At 44.5% G+C, this 23821-nt stretch overlaps 1 protein-coding gene and 1 pseudogene across 1 annotated transcript; both read left to right on the top strand.

Moving 5' to 3' along the window:
* The first annotated feature begins 5167 nt into the window (after positions 1-5167).
* On the top strand, positions 5168-6232 carry LOC116749161 (mast cell protease 2-like). The gene is given in 5 exon segments (XM_032623216.1): positions 5168-5179; positions 5400-5454; positions 5457-5653; positions 6090-6135; positions 6138-6232. Coding segments are annotated over 5 exon segments (405 nt in total).
* Positions 6233-12518: 6286 nt separating this feature from the next.
* Positions 12519-21756, top strand: LOC116748600 (annotated as a pseudogene).
* Positions 21757-23821: the final 2065 nt, after the last annotated feature.

The raw sequence follows: 23821 nt of genomic DNA, 5'->3' as shown, positions 1-23821 counted from the left end.
AGCGTTTAGACTCAGATTCTAATTGCCTTCAAGCAAATACATCATATGGGTTTTCCTACCATCTGAATGTGTGCAATGACATTCCTACCTGCTACTTTTAGAGTAAAAGAAATAAGGCTGCCCTCGTTCCCTTGTTTTGAGGGAATTTTTAGTCCTGGTGGAGACTGGGGAAGTACTGACTAGCCTAACAATTGGCATTTAACAAACTGCAGGGTGGGAGTGGCCAGCCTTCTCTAGACTCCTTCTTGAACTGTGGGGAATCCTGGGAGTAACTTAGAATGAAATGAAACCCAGATAGGGATGTTGGTTGTTTCGATTTCATCACTTTCTCATCACGAGCCTCATCAAGGCCGTGGAAGTTTCTGACTTGGACAGAAGTATTCTTTTCTCTATCCTCTCAATCAGCTGTTTTAGAGAGCTGATAAAGAAGGTCACATTTCTTCCTAAAGGAAACATAAAACAGTCTCAAGATAAGGATGACACCACAGGCCTGTGACTCCCTCATCTACCCTTTGTTCAAAACTCACTGTCTGAGAAGAATGGTGGCTGCGTTAGGAAGATGGGTCCCTTAGCTCACTCGTGGACCTGGTCTTTACTTAAGCTTCCCTCCGGGACAGAGAATGGGCCCTTCTCCCATTGAGCTTCTTTGCTTCATTGCCTTATCTGGTTATCTCAGCACTGGCTGGACAGAATTCAGGAGAACCTGGTCCACAGAGGATCCCAGCCCCAGGCTCTGAGTAGAGTTCACAGGGGATAGGGTCTTGTGTGGTGAATAGACTACCAGCTATCTCATGGGGAACAAATGAAGAACTAACCAGGGTCAGGGCTGAGGGGACTTAACTTACAGTGGAATTTCCCTGGGTTGCAACAAAGCAGCTGTGCATGACAGCTGTCTTTAAGCATTATATGAACATATCATACGGTATGTATTTTCTTTGTGCATGTGGTTTTGTATGTAGGGCAGTAAAGGGAAGAGGTTGAATTCTATGTACTTTCTGTCCACATTGCCATCTGAGTAGCCATGGCCACTTGGCCAGGGATGTTGGGATGCAAGCTGCTGGTGAAGAAGTTGGCTAGGTGAACTTAAACCCTCTTGCTGCTCTTAGGGGTTACATCTTGGAGAGTACTGGCCTGGCAGGTGGGAGAGCAAGGTTCCAAACCTGACTCTGGGAAGAACTCTCAGAATCAATCAATCAACCCCATTATACTCCTTATTTCCACTAATACGTTCTATTGAAGAGAGTACTTGGTCATCTAAAGTCTTCCCATTGATTACAGATACCTACAGTAGGTAATAATTTAAGTAACAGATTTGCGGCTGTTTGCCATAAATGAGCATTTACAACTTATAACTAATATTTTTAACCACTTACAACAGGGTAAGTAGTACCTTTAAATTTAACAGATTAGAGAACTAATAGATAACCCGGGCCAATTTTCAAAAGCTAAGTTTAGGTTTCCCTGCGTCCTCTTCAAAACAAATATCTCTATTATTTAGAGTTCAGTTAGGGAAGCAGAAGCACTATGAGTGATGTACAATAAGGGATTTATTATAAAAATTGTATCTTATAAAATTATGGGAACTGGTGAAGAAATCCTCTCTAGATCCTTCTTGATATCCTTGATCCTTCTTTTGATTTATTTTTACAGTCCAGGAAAGCCAGATGTTATATGGAAAGATCATGTGATTGGAGTCATGGCTATGAAATCTTGTCAAGTGACTCAAATTCTCTGAGCCTCAGTTTCCTCTTCTGTACAATGGAAACAATAATATTTCTCAGGGTTGATGCTAGGGTGAATGGGACAAAGCTTCCACCTATAGTATACCGTATTTCATTGATTCCAAGATGCACAATATTTCACATTTTAACCTCTTTTACAACAGTAATGAATCTTGTAATCAATGGCATGTTATCATCTAATTGAGAACAGTATTTCCCTTTCTCAGTGTCAAATAAAATAACGAAAGCCCAGAGTAACATCTCAAATGATGCAGGTGCAGGTATCATTTTATTATGTAACTAAAAATGACCCTCAGTGCACAAGCGGAAACCCCAGCACCCCCTAGAGAACACACATGTTTTCCTTCATACATTGCATTCCTTTCCCCAGTCATTGGACTAACCCTTCAACTCCCATTTCTCATTATTCAGATTAGTGACATGGAAAATATGAGTTTCAGAATCTGACATATTAAGTGTTAGATCTTGCTGCTATGTGACATTCTGAGCTTCAGTTGTGTGTTCCATAATTTTGTATAATACTACTTACCCAAAAGGACTGTTAAAAAGATTAAATAAGATGATGTGTGTTAAGTCCTATCAGTGCCAAACATATTGTGGGTAGTCAACAAATTCTCCCTTTTTCCTTCCTTCTCTCACTGCCACATTCTACTCTTCTACTGAATCTTTGGATTGAAGGAAGGATGGATCTTCTAGAACACAGTCACACTTGCTTGTTTACATATTGTGTATGACTGCTTTTGTGCTATGACAACAGAGTGGAATCGTTGCCAGAGAGACAGTATGGCTTGCAAAGCTAAAAATACTTACTATCTGGCTATTTACAGAAAAAAGTTTGCTCATCCTTATTCTAGATTCTTACAGCATCTAAAAATCCCCACCTCCCCTCCATTTGTGTTACTTCTCTGGCTCAAGAGAGTTTCATTAGATGAGAAAGTGAATGCCTCATCCAAGGAGTCAGGACTCTTGGGCTCTGACCGAAGCTTCAATACCAGCAGAGCAGAGAGGATAGTTGAGAGAATTTTTGATGAGGAAAACAGCCAGGCCAGAGTGAAAGGCAAAGATGTGATTATGTTGTTGTTTTTTTTAACACTCTTATTTTTCTTTAATTGAAGTGCAGTTTGTGGCAATCTCTGCTTACAGCAAAGTGACTCAGTTACACACAGAGAGACATTCTTCTTTATATTCTTTTCCATTATGGTGTATCACGGGATATTGAATATAGTTCCCTGTGCTATACAGTAGGACCTTGTTGTTTTACCCTCCCCTTTTCTTTTAATTCTGGAGTTATAAAAGCAGGAGCAAGGGAGGGAGTGACAGAAGCAGCTTACAATGGGCAGCATCCCTGGGAAAATGCAGGTCCTATTCCTTCTACTGTTCTTTCTCTTGCCTCCTGAAGCTAGAGCTGGTGAGTCTAGGGTGGAACTTTTCTGTCCTCTGGGTACTCTTAACTTACTAAGCTGAATCAAAGAGGACCCTAAATTGACCCTGCAAGATCCCATTGCAAGTGTTCCGGGGGGAACCTCTATCTGGAAGAGTCATACCCTTTCCCTGCAGATGATGACAATGTCCCAGGGACGGGAAGTCCTGGGTGGAGAAAGAACAGGAAAATGGCTTTGGAAGTTCCTCTCGACCTTTCCTCAAAATATCCACGATTCTGATTCATGGTCCTTCTCTGGCCTTGCTCTCATGTGGACGTCAGGATGGGGATGAAGAAATGTTTCACGACAACTCAGAATCAAGACTAGCCACTGTGTTCTCAAAAGTATGATGAGGACTGACAGGGTGCACTGGAGAAGGGGAAGCCAACAGAATGACACGTGGAGAGGTCTGAGCTACTTTAGAGGTAAGGGTGAGGATGCAGGGGATTGTCGCACATCATTCATCTCATTTTTCTCACCTAACGCTCTGTCTGACAGTTCGGTGAGCCTGTGTTTGAGGATTTGGATTCTCTGTTTCAGAGGAGATTATCAGTGGCATTGAGTCCAAGCCACACTCCCGCCCCTATAAGGCCCATCTGGAAATAATCCCTGACGAGGAATACGTGGCCACCTGTGGTGGGTTTCTCATAAGTCAAGAATTTGTACTGGGGACTTCCCTGGTGCCGCAGTGGTTAAGAATCCGCCTGCCAATGCAGGGGTCATGGGTTCGAGCCCTGGTCTGGGAAGATCCCACATGCCACGGAGCAACTAAGCCCATGCACCACAGCTACTGAGCCTGCGCTCTAGAGCCCGCAAGCCACAACTACTGAAGGTCACGCTCCTAGAGCCCGTGCTCCACAACAAGAGAAGCCACTGCAACAAGAAGCCTGTGCACCACGACAAAGAGTAGCCCCCGCTTGCCGCAACTAGAGAAAGCCCGTGCACAGCAACGAAGATCCAATGCAGCCAAAAATAAATAAATAAATTTATTTTTTTTAAAAAAAGAATTTGTGCTGGGACTTCCCTGGTGGTGCAGTGCTTAAGAATCCGTCTGACAATGCAGGAGACACGGATTCAATCCCTGGTCTGGGAAGATCCCACGTGCCGCGGAGCAACTAAGCCTGTGCGCCATAACTACTGAGCCTGCACTTTAGAGCCTGCAAGTCACAACTACTGAGCCCACGTTCCGCAACTACTGAGGCCTGCACACTCTAGGGCCCGCATGCCACAACTACCGAGCCCAAGTGCCGCAACTACTGAAGCCCATGCTCCTAGAGCCTGTGCTCCACAACAAGAGAAGCCACCACAATGAGAAGCCCACGCACCACAACGAAGAGTAGCCCCTGCTCGCTGCAACTAGAGAAAACCCACATACAGCAGCAAAGACCCAATGCAGCCAAATAAATAAAATAAAATCTTAAAAAAAAAAAAAGAATTTGTGCTGACAGGTGCTCACTGTTAAGGAAGGTAAGAAAACTTTGAATAGCTCTCTTCTCACGTGAGGAGCTGTAAGAACCAGAGTTATACACACCAAAGCAGGGATTCTTGTGCCTGCTCATCTCAGGATGATCAGCAATGTACACTGGGAGGAACCAGGCCAGTTTCATTTGTCATGTCCACTTCCAGAGGCCAGGGCATCATTCAGGGCAGCCCGGGTCAAGGCAGGCCAACCCTGCCGCCTTATCCTGGTGCTGGCAGAGCTCTCGCAGTCCATGTAGCGGCCTGGGCCTGGGCCTTCCTGAAACGGCTATGGTCTCTGGGGGGAACTTCTGCCCTGAGCAAGATCTGAGTTCCTCAGGTGGCCCTGCACTGGGGAACAAGTGGGCCTGGGGTCTCTTTGCTCACAATGGTCCCTTCTCCAGAGACCAGCACCTTTTCCTGCCTCTCTCCTCCCTCTCTGCAGGCATGTTAGGGTCACTCTTGGAGCTCATGACATGAAATAGAAAGAATCCACATGGCAGTAGCTGGAGGTCGAAGAACAGCTTTTTCACCAACCTCAGTGACATGTTACTGAAGGTGCCATCTTTCTTTCACTTCTCAGCCCCCTCCTTTACCCATTCTCCTGAGCTGTGCATTTCTCATTCTATGCCAACCCATTTCCTTGGGGCCCCCTCCACTCCATGTCATCACCACCCCATTGGGGAGAAGCTCTAGGCCCTGCCTGAGGACCTTCTACCACACCACTCCCTCCACTCTCCCTGGGACTGGCAATCCACCTGCTCTTCCTCCCTCACAGCTACGAACAAGAGCCGAGCTGACCCACACCGCAGGGACAATCCCCCTGCCTACCCATCTACCTTCATTCCACCCAGGAGGATGAGCCAGGCAGCTGGCTGGGGGAAGACAAGGGTGACAGAGCCAGTCTCACATACTCTGAGGGAGGTGAAGCTGAGACTCCTGGATGACAAGACCTGCAACCACTTTCTTTTGCCCAGTCATAACCTCCAAATCTGTAGAGGCAATCCCAGGAAGAGAAGATCAGCATACAAGGTAACCACATACCTACACTTCCATCTCCCAACTCAGTACTTGGGAGACAGCGTCCTCCTGGGTGGGGATGGGGTCAGGAAGTCCCAAGTACAGTGAACATGTCTGAGTTCATGGTTTCTAGGACTGTGGAACTGGACTCCTCCTTCTGGGTGCCATCCTTCCATAGCCATGTCCTGCTTCTAACCCTCCCATCTATCCTGCCGTACAGGGCTCCAGGAGAGAAGTGAAGAAGATGGAAGGGACAGGACTAGAGTTGTGGTTCTATGCCAGAGAGAGAATGAAGACATGAAACCCCTGTCTAAGGACTCCGTGAGGAGCCAGGATCCCTAGCCAGATTCTGGGGTATCTTGACTGGGGTGCTGAGAGAACCAGGATGACGTGACAGAAAGGAGAGAAGAATGCCTGCTGCTCAGGATCTGCTTTCTCTAACCCACAGGGCAATTCTGGGGGCCCCCTTCTGTGTGCTGGAGTGGCCCAGGTACTGAGTCTTATGGAAGTACAGACACAAAGCCTCCTGGTGTCTTCACTCGAATCTCCCCATATGTGTCCTGGATTAACGAAGTCCTAAATGGCAGTTAGCCACAGAAGCCTGGCCAGTCTGCAGGAGAACCCCAAAGCCAGAGCCCTCCCTGGTAGTCCCTGCATTCCACAGGAGCCTGGCCCTGCCTGTGCCCATGAAGGCTCTCCAAGAACAACAAAGCCCCTGCTGGTTGTATCCCCAGCAAACTTCAATAAGGATGCAGCCTCCAGTGTGTCTGTGGGACTCTCCTCTCTCCTCCAGAGCTGCTCTGCTCTGCAAGGAGGAGTCCAGCTCCGCCTTTCTAGCTTGAATGAACACCAGCACTGGGCTCCCTTCTTGCTAATTCATAATCTTTCCTACCAATTCCCTTGTCCATTGTGTGGTGTTAAGAATTATTAAAGAAAACATTTTCACCTGCACAACAGGATTTAACATCCAGAGTAATACTAGCACTGACTTACCTTCTTCCTCCACCACCACCTCTTCCTCCTTCTTCTGTTCCTCCCTCCTTCTCCTCCTCTCCCTTCTCTTCCCACAAACCTTGTGCCTCAGCCACTACAATTCAGGGCACTGATGTGCCATAGCAAACTCTCCATGACTATTTCTGGAGACGGTCCCAGGCTTGGGCTGTTGATACCTTGCATTCTTACACCCACCTCTGCCCCATCATCACCATCCCTCTCAATAATGTGTCTGCAGCCAGAGGAGCATCTGTCAAGTGAAAAAGAGGAAAATTTCCCAAGTACAAGAGCTCAGGACAGCGGGGAGGGATGAGCCCTGGAAGTCTTCAGGACGGGTCTGTCAACTGCAACAGTCACCACGAAGTAGGGCCATGCCAGTCCAAAAGAAAGTTCCCCTAGAATGTCAGAGTGAGTCTGGCCCCTGAACTACATCAGAGTCACCCAATTCAACTGTCATCTTCCTTTGGAAATGACACGGTGTCTCCAGTCTTCCAAAAGAGAAATCTGAGTTAGGTCAAGTTCTCCAAAATTTCCTCCTGCAAGTGAACTGCAATGCTCTGAATGCCGTACCTGCCAGCATCTGAGATGGATGAGTGCACTCACAGCCATGCATACCCGAATACAAGGCAAATGGAGCATGAACTCCAGCTAACTCTCAGAAGCCTGCCATTAAAGGGCCCTCATACAGATTTCACCATGGTCCCGAAGAGGCCTAAGACGATAGGCCTGGCCTGTGCAAGAAGGAGCTGCTACACCTGGCCCAGACCAGGGACCCATATCCATCTTCCCCACTGCCTGTCAGCCCACAGACCTGGGCTTCCAGCTCTGCCACTGGTCAATGTAGATGTAAGATAAAGAAATCGTGATAAACATAAACACTAACCCTATGTAGAAAACAGATATATGTACATAAACTTTTTTAAAAAAGAAAAATCTTGGCAGGATCTCAGAAATGAAAGAACTTATGCTGGAATGGTAATAAACAATTTTTACGCCCTAACTCTTGTTTTATATTTATGTAATTAAATAAGAGTTTTTAAATGTGAAATACAAGGAGCAGAAGCCCTATGGTTAATGTTCGCTTGGGAAACCAGCACACATACTGAGCTGTAGCTCGGGCCCCACCATTGTTGACCCCCAGACCCTGAGGACAGCACATCCACAGGGCAGCCCTTCTTTCCAGGAAGCTGGACAACTGGAGACATGGGGAGAACAGTCAGCCTACCCTGCCAGCCTGGCCCCCAAGAAGTGGTAGGGCTGGTGGAGACTGCAAGGAGCTGGACTGAACCCACAGGATGAACTGGACCCCAAGGGGCTGACAAGCACTGACTCTAGCTTGGCCAGCAGTGCAGACCAAACAAGCATCACATGGACCCCTGACATGGAAATAGCAGTTGCTGGCCCAGCCTCCCAAAAAAAGATAAGCACATCAGCATCACTGCAATGTTTATTCTGTGATGCAGAGGGTAGGGTCCAAGGAGTGGGCCTGCCTAACCAACACTGAGAGCAATAAGAGAGTCTCAGCATCACAGGGTCAGAAGGAGAAATGGTCTAGATAAGAGGGCTTTGCTCAAACTCATGGGAAGAGGGCCTCCGTACAGCTGATGCCAGCACATAGGGAAGTGCTGCAGAGCCAGTTCCTCCTGGGGTCACAGTTGTCGGGGCCGAGGTCATAAAGCCCAACGGGAAAATATCTGCTCTTCCCACCCCACCCCAATGTTCATCCCTTCCCCAGGAACCTGGTGATTGTGTCTCCCACACCCACAGCTCCTCTGACAACTTTTACCCTCACATAGTCATACCCTGTGTAGTGGCTTGGCATGTGGATATAATGAAGGAATAGTTATGGTTGTACTGCATCCTTTAGAAACTATATAATGAAGTCCTAACCCCCAGTACCACAGAATGTGACCTTATATGGAAATAGAGTCATTGCAAATGTAATTACTTAAGATGAGGTCATACTGGAGTAGGATGGGCCCTTAATCCATATAGCTGTCCTTATAAGAAGAGGAGAGGGGGGGACTTCCCTGGTGGTCCAGTGGTTAAGAATCCACCTTCCAGGGCTTCCCTGGTGGCGCAATGTTTGAGAGTCCGCCTGCCGATGCAGGGGACACGGGTTCGTGCCCCAGTCTGGGAGGATCCCGCATGCTGCAGAGCGGCTGGGCCTGTGAGCCATGGCCGCTGGGCCTGCGCGTCCGGAGCCTATGCTCCACAATGGGAGAGGCCACAGCAGTGAGAGGCCCACGTACCGCAAAAAAAAGAATCTGCCTTCCAATGCAGGGGACGTGGATTTGATCCCTGGTCAGGGAACTAAGATCCCACATGCCGCGGGGCAACTAAGCCCGCGTGTCGCAACTACTGAGCCCCTGTGCTATGGAGCCCACACGCCGCAACTAGAGAAGCCCACGTACTGCAGTGAAGATCCCACGCGCCACAACAAAGACCTGATGCAGCCAAATTAGTTAATTTTTTTTAAAAAAAGAAGAGGAAAGAGGGAATTCCCTGGCTGTCCAGTGGTTAGAACTCAGCACTTACACTGCCAAGGGCCCGGGTTCAATCCCTGGTCAGGGAACTAAGACCCCACAAGCCGCATGGCACAGCCAAAAAAAAAAAAAGAGAAGAGGAGAGAGACACACGAGGAGAAGGCCATGTGAAGACAGAGGCAGAGATTGAGTGATGCATCTATGAGCCAAGGAACACCAAGGATTGACAGGTGTAAACAAAATATACGGGAGAGGTGTGGGACAGATTCTTCCTCACAGCCCTCAGAGGAACCAATCCTGCCAACACCTTGATCTCAGACTAGCCGCCAGAACTGTGAGAGGATAAATTTCTGTTGTTTTAAATCATCTCGTTAGTGGTACTTTGTTATAGTGACTTTTGGAGTCTTATACGGGAGTCAAGGCAGAGTTTTGGGAATTTAAGGTTTTCTCCAAAAATTGCTATTTATTTTAATAAGTGATTTATATTGAGTAGGCTTTAAATTCATAAAAAGCTTTGCCATTCAAACATCATCAAGGAAAGGATCTATGATGAGTGGGGTGAAGAGGTCATTAAAACCACATTTATAGGGTGTAACTCCAGCTTGCTTGAGAAAAAAAAATTTTTTTTACTATAATTAGAATAACAGGCCCAGGACTTTACTCTTTGCCTTGTCCTCATAATCCACTGCTCCCTGCTCCTGAGCCCACCCCATGGTCTGCTCCATCTCTAAGACCTTTCCCTGTAAGAAACTGCCACCCTGCTGGAAACTTGCCTCAGAGTGAGTCAGGAAAGACCCCTGGGTGTGATTTACAAATCACAAAGCTGACAAATTACTTGTATCCAGAATATATTAAGTACTGACAAACCCAACTCCATTAAAATATGGGCAAAAGACATAGACATCTCACCAAAGAGGATTTACAGGTGGAAAATAAGCACATGAAAAGATGTCAACTTCAGTAGTCATTAGGAAATTGCAAATTAAAAACACAATGAACGACCACTACACATCTATTAGAATGGCTAAAAATAAAAGTACCAAGGGCTTGCATGGATGCAGACCAACTAGAACTCTCACACATTGCTGGGGGAAATGCAAAATACAGTCACTTTAGAAAATAGTTTAGCAGTTTCTTACTAAATTAAATATATACTTATTATACGACCTAGAACCCTACCCCTAGATGTTTACCTTCTAGAAATGAAAACTTAAGTTCACGCTAAAACCTGTACACAAATGTTAATAGCAGCTCTATTCATAATTATAAAAATCTGGAAACAAACCAAATGTCTTTCAACAGGTGAATGGATAAACAACCTGTGATGCATGCATACAATGCAATACTACTCAGCAATAAACAGAAGCAAACTATTGCTCATGCAACAACTTGGATGAACCTTAAAGGCATCATGTTGAGTTTAAGAAGCCAGCCTCAGTAAGTCACACATTGTATGACTCCATTTATATGGCATTCCCAAAAAGGCAAAACTATAGTGACGGATAACAGATCCTGCCTATGCTTTCTGGACTATTCATTTGAACATTCAAGGCATGCAGCAATAAAGAGTGCAAAGATTTTGGACTTCCCTGGTGGCGCAGTGGTTAAGAATCCACCTGCCAATGCAGGGGACACGGGTTCTATCCCTGGTCCAGGAAGACCCCACATGCCATGGAGCAACTAAGCCCGTGTGCCACAACTACTGAGTCTGCGCTCTAGAGCCCACGAGCCACAACTGCTGAGCCCACGCACCGCAACTACGGAGCCTGTGAGCCGCAACTACTGAGCCCGCATGCCGCAACTACAGAAGCCCACGTGCTGCAACTACTGAAGCCCGCGCGCCTAGAGCCTGTGCTCCGCAACGAGAAGCCACCGCAATGAGAAGCCCGTGCACTGCAACCAAGAGTAGCCCCCACTCGCCGCAACTAGAGAAAGCCCGCGTGCAGCAACAGCCACCCCCCCAAAAAAAAGAGTGCAAAGATTTTGAACTTTAAAATTAGATGAGCCTGGGCTTCCCTGGTGGCACAGTGGTTGAGAGTCCGCCTGCCGATGCAGGGGACAAGGGTTCGTGCCCCGGTCCGGGAAGATCCCACATGCCGTGGAGTGGCTGGGCCCGTAAGCCATGGCTGCTGAGCCTGCGCGTCTGGCGCCTGTGCTCCGCGGCGGGAGAGGCCACAACAGTGAGAGGCCCGCGTACCGCAAAAAAAAAAAAAAAAATTAGATGAGCCTGTGTTTGAATCCATGCTCTCCCATTTTCTGACTTTGTGCCTCTTTAAGCCCAGTTTCCTCATCTGAGGAACAGTGGCGACAGTGAACTATGGTAAGAAATATTTATTTTTAAATCAACATGACTTATTTTGGTATATAGTGCTATGAATTTTAACACACATATAGATTCATGTAACTGCCACCAATATTGAAATACTCAACAGACTCAGCACCTCCCCAAACTCCCTCACGCTATCCTTTTATAGTCACATCTCCCTACACTCAACCCTTGTGTAAAAGAACTTCAGGTTGAGGATGGAGAAAGGAAGTAATGGAAGGAAGGAGAGAGAGGGAGAGTAAAAGAGAGAGGAAGAAAGAAAGGAAGAGGGGGAAAGAGAGAGATTCAGAGAGAGATTTTCCTAGCGGTAATTCACAGTAATATACAATTGAGATACAAGGTTATGTATACATCTCTCCCTGACCACCCACCACACTTCCTCCAGATGCCAACCCATTCATTTTCTCTTCTCTCTGAACAACCTGGCTTTGGTCCCCAGGAAAAGAAGCATTAACGCTGTCCGTGGTCCTGATTTCCTCCCTCTACCCTTCCCCAAACGTGGTTAGACAGAGCTCTACTGAAAAAAATCCCTAAATGACACGTGGAGGGTTGGTCCAACCCTCTGACTGTGGAAAATGTACACTATCTGTCTCATTCGTCTCACATAACTTGCCCCTTCACACTTTCCCAACTGCCTTACCAAAATCATATCTGCAGCTGGACAGCATTTGCCATTCTAGAAACAAAAGAATATCCTTGCAACCAAGAATGTAGGATGTGGAGAAATGACTAGACAAAGGAGACATCCTTATAAGCCCTCAACAGAGTACAACAATCCCAGTAGAAGGAGAATAACAGGCCATTCTAGGACCACCTAGAAGACAAGTCTCTCCCAATCCAGGAACTATTCCCTGATAGTATGACCCGTGTAAAGCAGGGGTGTAGACTGTGACGAGCAGCACTGAACCTGAAAGTGCTGATTCTACCACTGGCAACAACCATAGATTTTTAAAAATCATGTGGATTCCTGGATTGGAAGTAACAGTTGTTGCCTCACCAGTCTCCCCTACAGCCCATGCAAAAAAGATCAGATCATCATAGCTACAGTGTTAATTTTGAGATGCAGAAGGTGATGGCCCATGAAGTGGGCCTGTCTGACTGACAGTGTGAACATTGAGTGGTAGCATCACAGAGTCTATAGGAGAAACTGTCCAGGTAAAAGATCTTTGCCCAAACTCATGAGAAGGGGCACCCTCCAACTTTCCCTCCTCAAATAAGAGCCTATTGCAGGAATGTTGAATGGAAAAGAGAAATATCAGAAAGAAACTCCAAAAAAGCATGATTTGGGGGTTTCTTGCTGAAGAGGCTGGGACAGAAATAAGGACACACAACTATGACATATCTTTCTCCCGATCCAAAACTTGGGGTCATCTCAGAGGACCTCTCTATTCATCATTCACCTGGATACTCTGTCTACTTTAAAAAAAACAAATGTGCAGAGTGCAGGAATTCTAAAAGGAACTAGTGTGTTAGGAGTTAAAGCAAGAATATAGTAAAACAGGCGCACCCGCGCGCCCCGAGGCTGAACGCTTGATGTCAAGGCGACACCGCCAAACCTCGCCCAGTCAGGCGTGTAAGCCAGCCGGAGCAGCGCCAGCGGGTAGCAGCAGGACCGCCGTGGGGCTGGTAGCAGCGAGCCGGAGGGAGCACGAGGCGACGCTGGCTGCGGGGACCCGGTGACAGCGCGACAGGTACTAGATTTTACAAGTTTGCACCATGTGTGAGTATAAAGCTAGTCGTTCTTGGCTCGGGAGGAGTTGGAAAATCTGCTCTGACTGTACAATTTGTTCAAGGAATTTTTGTTGAAGAATATGATCCTACGATAGAAGATTCTTATAGAAAGCAAGTCGAAGTAGATGCACAACAGTGTATGCTTGAAATCTTGGATACTGCAGGAACGGAACAATGTACAGCAATGAGGGATTGAAAAACGGACAAGGCTTTGCATTAGTTTATTCCGTCACAGCACAGTCCACATTTAATGATTTACAAAATCTGAGAGAACAGATTCTTTGAGTTAAAGACACTGATGATGTTCCAATGATTCTGGCTGGTAATAAGTGTGACTTGGAAGATGAAAGAGTTGTAGGAAAGGAGCAAGGTCAAAATTTAGCAAGACAATGAAACAACTGTGCATTCTTAGAATCCTCTGCAAAATCAAAAATAAATGTTGAGGGGGGACCTTGAAGATGGCGGAAGAGTAAGACGCGGAGATCGCCTTCCTCCCCACGGATACACCAGAAATACATCCACACGTGGAACAACTCCTACAGAACTCCTACTGAAGGCTGGCAGAAGACCTCAGACCTCCCAAAAGGCAAGAAACTCCCCACGTAACTGGGTAGGGCAAAAGAAAAAACAGAGACAAAAGTATAAGGACGGCACCTGCACCAGTGGGAGGGAGCTGTGAAGGAGGAAAAGTTTCCACACACTAGGAAGCCCCTCCGCGGGCGGAGACTGCGGGAGGCAGAGGGGGGAGTTTCGGGACCGCGGAGTAGTGCACAGCGACGGGTGCGGAGGGCAAAGCGGGGAGATTCCTGCACAGACGATCGGTGCCGACCAGCACTCACCAACCCGAGAGGCTTGTCTGCTCACCCGCCGGGGCGGGCGGGTCTGCGAGCTGAGGCTCGGGTTTTGGTTTTGGACGGAGCTCAGGGAGAGGACTGGGGTTGGCGGCTTGAACATAGCCTGAAGGGGTTAGTGCACCACGACTAGCCGGGAGGGAGTTCGGGGAAAAGCCTGCACCGGCCGAAGAGGCAAGAGACTTTTTCTTCCCTCTTTGTTTCCTGGTGCGCGAGGAGAGGGGTTTAAGAGCGCTGCTTAAAGGAACTCCAGAGACGGGCGCGAGCCGCGGCTAAAAGCGCGAACCCCAGAGACGGGCGCGAGCCGCGGCTGAGGGCGCGAGCCCCCGAGACGGGCGCGAGCCGCGGCTGAAAGCGCAAACCCCAGAGACGGGCGCGAGCCGCGGCTAAAACCGCGGACCCCAGAGACGGGCGGGAGACGCTAAGGCTGCTGCTGCCGCCACCAAGGGGCCTGTGTGCGAGCACAGGTCACTCTCCACACCCCTCTTCCGCGGAGCCTGTGCAGCCCGCCACTGCCAGGTTCCCGGGATCCAGGGACAACTTCCCCGGGACAGCGCACGGCGGGCCTCAGGCTGGTGCAACGTCACGCTGCCTCTGCCGCCGCAGGCCGGCCCCGCACGCAGTGCCCCTCCTTCCCCCATCCCCCAACCCCCGGCCTGAGTGAGCCGGAGGCCCCGAATCAGCGGCTCCTTTAACCCCGTCCTGTCTGAGCGAAAAAACAGACGCCCTCCAGCGACCTACACGCAGAGGCAGGGCCAATCCAAAGCTGAGCTCCTGTGAGCTGTGAAAACAAAGAAGAGAAAGGGAAATCTCTCCCAGCAGCCACAGAAGCAGCGGATTAAAGCTCCACAATCAACTTGATATACCCTGCATCTGTGGAATACCTGAATAGACAAGGAATGATCCCAAATTGAAGAGGTGGAATTTAGGAGCGAAATCTATGATTTTTCTCCCTTTTCCTCTTTTTGTGAAGGTGTACGTGTATGCTCCTGTGTGACATCTAGTCTGTATACTCTAGCTTCCACCATTTGTCCTAGGGCTCTATCCGTCCATGACTTTTTTTTAAAAATTCTTTTTCTTAATAATTAAGTTTAATTGTAATAACTTTATTATACTTTACCTTCGTTTTTTCTTTCTTTCCTTCCTTCCCTCCCTCCTTTAGACAACGAATCACCCCAAATTGAGGAGGTGGTCTCAGGGAGCAGGATTTATGATTTTTCCCCCTTTACCTCTTTTTGTGAAGGTGTATGTGTATGCTTCTGTGTAAGATTTTCTCTGTATAGCTTTGCTTCCAACATTTGTCCTAAGGTTCTATCCGTCCCTTTTTTTTTTTTTTCTAAATATTTTTAAATTCAATAACTATATTATACTTTATTTTATTTTTACTGTATCATCTTTCTTTCTGTCTTTTTTTCCTTCTTTCCCTCCTTCCTTCCTTCCTCCCTCCCTCCCTCCCTCCCTCCTTTCTTTCCTTCTTTGCTTCTTTCTTCCTTCCTTCCTTTCCTCCTTTCCTTCTTTCTTTCCTCATACTTCTAATAATTCTCTCTACTTTTTCTCCCTTTTATTCTGACCCGTGTGGATGAAAGGCTCTTGGTGCTCCAGCCAGGAGTCAGGGCTCTGCCTCTGAGGTAGGAGAGCCAACTTCAGGTCACTGGTCAACAAGAGACCTCCCAGCTCCACATAATATTAAACAGCGGAAATCTCCCAGAGACCTCCATCTTAACACCAGCACCCAGCTTCACTCAACGACCAGCAAGCCACAGTGCTGGACAACCTATGCCAAACAACTAGCAAAACAGGAACACAACCCCACCCATTAGCAGAGAGGCTGCCTAAAATCATAATAAGGCCACAGACACCCCAAAACACACCACCAGACGTGAACCTGCCCACTAGAGAGACAAGATCCAGCCTCATCCAGCACAACACAGGCACTAGTCCCCTCCACCAGGAAGCCTACACAACCCACTGAAACAACCTTAGCCACTGGAGACAGACATCAAAAACAACGGGAACTACGAACCTGCAGCCTGCAAAAAGGAGACCCCAAACACAGTAAGATAAGCAAAATGAGAAGACAGAAAAACACACAGCAGATGAAGGAGCAAGATAAAAACCCACCAGACCTAACAAATGAAGAGGAAATAGGCAATCTACCTGAAAAAGAATTCAGAATAATGATAGTAAGGATGATCCGAAATCTTGGAAGTAGAATGGACAAAATGCAAGAAACAGTTAACAAGGACCTACAAGAACTAAAGATGAAACAAGCAACGATGAACAATGCAATAAATGAAATTAAAATCACTCTAGATAGGATCAATAGCAGAATAACTGAGGCAGAAGAACGGATAAGTGACCTGGAAGATAAAGTAGTGGAAATAACTACTGCAGAGCAGAATAAAGAAAAAAGAATGAAAAGAACTGAGGACAGTCTCAGAGACCTCTGGGACAACATGAAACGCACCAACATTCGAATTATAGGGGTTCCAGAAGAAGAAGAAAGAAAGAAAGGGACTGAGAAAATATTTGAAGAGATTATAGTTGAAAACTTCCCTAATATGGGAAAGGAAATAGTTAATCAAGTCCAGGAAGCACAGAGGGTCCCATACAGGATAAATACAAGGAGAAACACGCCAAGACACATATTAATCAAACTGTCAAAAATTAAATACAAAGAAAGCATATTAAAAGCAGCAAGGGAAAAACAACAAATAACACACAAGGGAATCCCCATAAGGTTAACAGCTGATCTCTCAGCAGAAACCCTACAAGCCAGAAGGGAGTGGCAGGACATACTGAAAGTGATGAAGGAGAATAGCCTGAAACCAAGACTACTCTACCCAGCAAGGATCTCATTCACATTTGATGGAGAAATTAAAACCTTTACAGACAAGCAAAAGCTGAGAGAGTTCAGCACCACCAAACCAGCTTTACAACAAATGCTAAAGGAACTTCTCTAGACACGAAACACAAGAGAAGGAAATGACCTATAGTAGCGAACCCAAAACAATATATAAAATGGAAATAGGAACATACATATCAATAATTACCTTAAATGTAAATGGACTAAATGCTCCCACCAAAAGACACAGATTGGCTGAATGGATACAAAAACAAGACCCTTATATATGCTGTCTACAAGAGACCCACTTCAGAACTAGAGACACATACAGACTGAAAGTAAGGGGATGGAAAAAGATATTCCATGCAAATGGAAACCAAAAGAAAGCTGGAGTAGCAATTCTCATATCAGACAAAATAGACTTTAAAATAAGGACTATTAAAAGGGACAAAGAAGGACACTACATAATGATCAAGGGATCGATCCAAGAAGAAGATATAACAATTGTAAATATTTATGCACCCAACATAGGAGCACCTCAATACGTAAGGCAAATACTAACAACCATAAAAGGGGAGATCAACAGTGACACATTCATAGTAGGGGACTTTAACACCCCACTTTCACCCATGGACAGATCATCCAAAATGAAAATAAATAAGGAAACACAAGCTTTAAATGATACATTAAACAAGATGGACTTAATTGATATTTATAGGACACTCCATCCAAAAACAACAGAATACACATTTTTCTCAAGTTCTCATGGAACATTCTCCAGGATAGATCATATCTTGGGTCACAAATCAAGCCTTGGTAAATTTAAGAAAACTGAAATTGTATCAAGTATCTTTTCCGACCACAACGCCATGAGACTAGATATCAATTACGGGAAAAGATCTGTAAAAAATACAAACACATGGAGGCTAAACAATACACTACTTAATAATGAAGTGATCACTGAAGAAATCAAAGAGGAAATAAAAAAATACCTAGAAACAAATGACAATGGAGACACAACGACCCAAAACCTATGGGATGCAGCAAAAGCAGTTCTAAGGGGGAAGTTTATAGCAATACAAGCCCACCTTAAGAAGCAGGAAACATCTCGAATAAACAACCTAACCTTGCACCTCAAGCAATTAGAGAAAGAAGAACAAAAAAACCCCAAGGCTAGCAGAAGGAAAGAAATCATAAAAATCAGATCAGAGGGCTTCCCTGGTGGCGCAGTGGTTGAGAGTCCGCCTGCCGATGCAGGGGACACGGGTTCGTGCCCCGGTCCGGGAAGATCCCACATGCCTCGAAGCGGCTGAGCCCGTGAGCCATGGCCGCTGAGCCTGCGCGTCCGGAGCCTGTGCTCTGCAACGGGAGAGGCCACAACAGTGAGAGGCCCGCGTACCGCAAAAAAAAAAAAAAAAAAAAAAAAAATCAGATCAGAAATAAATGAAAAAGAAATGAAGGAAACAATAGCAAAGATCAATAAAACTAAAAGCTGGTTCTTTGAGAAGATAAACAAAATAGATAAACCACTAGCCAGACTCATCAAGAAAAAAAGGGAGAAGACTCAAATCAATAGAATTAGAAATGAAAAAGGAGAAGTAACAACTGACACTGCAGAAATAAAAAAAATCATGAGAGATTACTACAAGCAACTCTATGCCAATAAAATGGACAATCTGGAAGAAATGGACAAATTCTTAGAAATGCACAACCTGCCAAGACTGAATCAGGAAGAAATAGAAAATATGAACAGACCAATCACAAGCAGTGAAATTGAAACTGTGATTAAAAACCTTCCAACAAACAAAAGCCCAGGACCAGATGGCTTCACAGGTGAATTCTATCAAACGTTTAGAGAAGAGCTAACACCTATCCTTCTCAAACTCTTCCAAAATATAGCAGAGGGAGGAACACTCCCAAATTCCTTCTACGAAGCCACCATCACATTGATACCAAAACCAGACAAGGATGTCACAAAGAAAGAAAACTACAGGCCAATATCACTGATGAACATAGATGCAAAAATCCTCAACAAAATACTAGCAAACAGAATCCAACAGCACATTAAAAGGATCATACACCATGATCAAGTGGGGTTTATTCCAGGAATGCAAGGATTCTTCAATATACGCAAATCTATCAATGTGATAAACCATATTAACAAATTGAAGGAGAAAAACCATATGATCATCTCAATAGATGCAGAGAAAGCTTTCGACAAAATTCAACACCCATTTATGATAAAAACCCTCCAGAAAGTAGGCATAGAGGGAACTTTCCTAAACATAATAAAAGCCATATATGACAAGCCCACAGCAAACATCATCCTCAATGGTGAAAAACTGAAAGCATTTCCACTAAGATCAGGAACAAGACAAGGTTGCCCACTCTCACCACTCTTATTCAACATAGTTTTGGAAGTTTTAGCCACAGCAATCAGAGAAGAAAAAGGAAATAAAAGGAATCCAAATCGGAAAAGAAGAAGTAAAGCTGTCACTGTTTGCACATGACATGATACTATACATAGAGAATCCTAAAGATGCTACCAGAAAACTACTAGAGCTAATCAATGAATTTGGTAAAGTAGCAGGATACAAAATTAATGCACAGAAATCTCTGGCATTCCTATATACTAATGATGAAAAATCTGAAAGTGAAATCAAGAAAACACTCCCATTTACCATTGCAACAAAAAGAATAAAATATCTAGGAATAAACCTACCTAAGGATACGAAAGACCTGTATGCAGAAAATTATAAGACACTGATGAAAGAAATTAAAGATGATACAAATAGATGGAGAGATATACCATGTTCTTGGATGGGAAGAATCAACATTGTGAAAATGACTCTACTACCCAAAGCAATCTACAGATTCAATGCAATCCCTATCAAACTACCACTGGCATTTTTCACAGAACTAGAACAAAAAATTTCGCAATTTGTATGGAAACACAAAAGACCCCGAATAGCCAAAGCAATCTTTAGAACGAAAAAAGGAGCTGGAGGAATAAGGCTCCCTGACTTCAGACTATACTACAAAGCAACAGTAATCAAGACAGTATGGTACTGGCACAAAAACAGAAAGATAGATCAGTGGAACAGGATAGAAAGCCCAGAGATAAACCCACGCACATATGGACACCTTATCTTTGATAAAGGAGGCAGGAATGTACAGTGGAGAAAGGACAGCCTCTTCAATAAATGGTGCTGGGAAAACTGGACAGGTACATGTAAAAGTATGAGATTAGATCACTCCCTAACACCATACACAAAAATAAGCTCAAAATGGATTAAAGACCTAAATGTAAGGCCAGAAACTATCAAACTCTTAGAAGAAAACATAGGAAGAACACTCTATGACATAAATCACAGCAAGATCCTTTCTGACCCACCTCCTAGAGTAATGGAAATAAAAACAAAAATAAACAAATGGGACCTAATGAAACTTCAAAGCTTTTGCACAGCAAAGGAAACCATAACCAAGACCAAAAGACAACCCTCAGAATGGGAGAAAACATTTGCAAATGAAGCAACTGACAAAGGATTAATCTCCAAAATTTACAAGCAGCTCATGCAGCTCAATAACAAAAAAACAAACAACCCCATCCAAAAATGGGCAGAAGACCTAAATAGACATTTCTCCAAAGAAGATATACAGAATGCCAACAAACACATGAAAGAATGCTCAACATCATTAATCATTAGAGAAATGCAAATCAAAACTACAATGAGATATCATCTCACACCAGTCAGAATGGCCATCATCAAAAAATCAAGAAACAATAAATGCTGGAGAGGGTGTGGAGAAAAGGGGACACTCTTGCACTGCTGGTGGGAATGTGAATTGGTTCAGCCACTGTGGAGAACAGTATGGAGGTTCCTTAAAAAACTACAAATAGAATTACCATATGACCCAGCAATCCCACTACTTGGCATATACCCTGAGAAAACCAAAATTCAAAGAGAGTCATGTACCAAAATGTTCATTGCAGCTCTATTTACAATAGCCAGGACATGGAAACAACCTAAACGCCCATCATCGGATGAATGGATAAAGAAGATGTGGCACATATACACAATGGAATATTACTCAGCCTTAAAAAGAAATGAAATTGAGCTATTTGTAATGAGATGGATAGACCTAGAATCTGTCATACAGAGTGAAGTAAGTCAGAAAGAAAAAGACAAATACCGTATGCTAACACATATATACGGAATTTAAGGGAAAAAAATGTCATGAAGAACCTAGGAGTAAGATAGGAATAAAGACGCAGACCTACTGGAGAACGGACTTAAGGATATGGGGAGGGGGAAGGGTGAGTTTTGACAGGGCGAGAGAGAGTCATGGACATATACACACTAACAAACGTAGTAAGGTAGATAGCTGGGGGGAAGCAGCTGCAAGGCACAGGGATATTAGCTCGGTGCTTTGTGACAGCCTGGAAGGGTGGGATGGGGAGAGTGGGAGGGAGGGAGACGCAAGAGGGAAGACATATGGGAACATATGTATATGTATAGCTGATTCACTTTGTTGTAAAGCAGAAACTAACACACCATTGTAAAGCAATTATACCCCAATAAAGATGTTTAAAAATAAATAAATAAATAAATAAATGTTAATGAGATCTTTTATGACCTAGTGCGGCGAATTAACAGAAAAACTCCAGTGCCTGGGAAGGCCCGCAAAAAGTCGTCACGTGAGCTGCTTTAATATACTAAATGCATTGTAGCTCTGAGCCAGGTCTGAAGAACTGCTGCTCAATTCAACAGTGCCAGCATTCCAACTTTGTTAAACCTACCAACATCTTAAATGGACTTTCCGTGGTGGCACCCTTTAAAAGGCGGATGAAAGCTACTACAACAGTTTGCACATTCTAATCACTTTCCAGTATCACAAGAGAGATTTTTACTTATATAATAGTCCTGGAGTATGCAGCTGATAAAACCAGAGGCTACAATCCAATATTACTGCTAAGAGACATTTTTCATCCACCAATGTTGTACATGTATGAAAATGGTGTACTGTATACTTTAACACACTGCATACTTTGTATTGGAGAGTACAATAATGTAAATCCTAAAAGCACCACTATTTTAGCATAATAAAAGAAAGTCCAAAGGGGGAAAAGAAAGAATATCGTAAAACGAATCAGCTTATATCCTTGCAAATTACTTTACAGATGTTGAATGTAAGTTGTTAAATTTAGACTTTAAATTTAGGAAAACATACTCATTTGGAAACATCAACTACAGAAGCATATAGAGCTTATTGTAAGGGAAAGCACAGAGTGAGTGAGCTCCAGTCCGCTTCAGGAAAATGCGGCCCATGTGCTGTTTCGGCTCCACTGTACTGCTATCTCAATCTAATGCAAGGTGGCACAAGCCCCTGCCAATTCTCCTTTATGTGTTGTATTTCTTAAAAGAGACTTCAACATATATGAAACTTTATAGGTGCTAAATCCCTACATGGCAAACTAAGGGTAAAACCACTTTTAAGACATGTGCTCAATTGAAAAAGACAAGCCATTACTCAAAGAACAAGGTTAAGAAACAACCTGGCAGCCTGAAGTTGAAGGAATAGAAACAAGATGCTGTGCAAAACATACCATAACTGAAGTCTGTAAATCTGACTCATCTGTAAGGTGTTTAGGGGAATTCAAATGAAGTGTAATATTTATTCTTTACACAAATAAATATATAGCCTCATTGAGGACATATGCATCATATATGCATCAAACTGTTATATGGCAGCACAAGGTATGACACCATTAAAAGAACAAACCAGCATTTATTAAGGACCAACCATGTGGCATTTTATATTTAGCACCACATTTAATTCTCAAAAAAAAAAAAAACCTGCTTCATATTATTCTTCGTATTTTACAGATGCAGTAACTAAGGCTGAGAACCTAAGGAACTCTCCTAAGGTCAACAGATCGTTAAGTGGCAGAAGCAAGATTCAAGCTCACCCCGTCTAACTGCAAAGCCAGCCTCATGACTTAAATGTCAAAGTGAATAACAGCACAGATAATAAATGTTTCAGGAATTCAGAGAAGGGATGATCCCTCTGCATTTAGTAGCTGAAGAATCACTGCCACAATTAAAATGCCATTGCTTTTACATCAAGTCCACTCTTTCCTTTCCACTAAGTGTGAATCTTAAACAAGACTCCATCCAACCTCTACTTGAATATCTCCATCAATGGGGAAATCACCTCCCCTGACCACACATTCATGTTGTAACAGTTCATTATTAGTAAAGTCTCCCTTCTATAGTGTCAATATCTGCTTCCTAAGATGTTGTAGAATTGGATTCGGAGGCTACCTAGCCAGAAACAATGTCCCAACTCCACCATAGGACTGTTGGCTTGACCCAAGCATTGTAGGAAACACCAGACAACTGAACCATAACTAATTCTTCCCCCCAAGCCAGACTTTCTACCACTCACCCTCACTCAAAAAGTTAATCCCACACGATGTCTCCTCCCTCATGTTACCCCCCTCCTAAATCAAATTTTATACCCATTCATCTGATTGGCAGAGTCTCGGTCACATGATTGGGCCCTAGATGCAAAAGAATCTGAGGAAGGAGGTTGTGGATTCTACCTTAGGAAGGCAAGAATCATAACTGGGAATTCCTCTAATACAGGAAAGGTGCTCAAAAGACCCTAAGAATCCACCACGTACATGGTAAATGTCCACTACAATCCATCACTGGCTGTCCAACATGAATGTGCACTATTTTTTCACACCTAATCCTCCTAAAAACAAAAATTCTCCCATTGAACATAATTTTCACTATCTTTGGTACAAAGGAAAATGAGGCTTAACTCTCCCTAGAGCTGAAATGACCCAGTCTCTTAAGTTACCACTTTCAACTCCAAGTTCAGGATCTCTAGGTGATAGCCATTCCACCTCTAACTTAGTCACACTCCCAAACTGATATC

This window comes from Phocoena sinus, chromosome 2, assembly GCF_008692025.1.
Source record: "Phocoena sinus isolate mPhoSin1 chromosome 2, mPhoSin1.pri, whole genome shotgun sequence".
Lineage (NCBI taxonomy): Eukaryota > Metazoa > Chordata > Mammalia > Artiodactyla > Phocoenidae > Phocoena > Phocoena sinus.
Note: the sequence above shows the minus strand (reverse complement) of the source record. Positions and strands in the feature narration are given on the sequence as shown.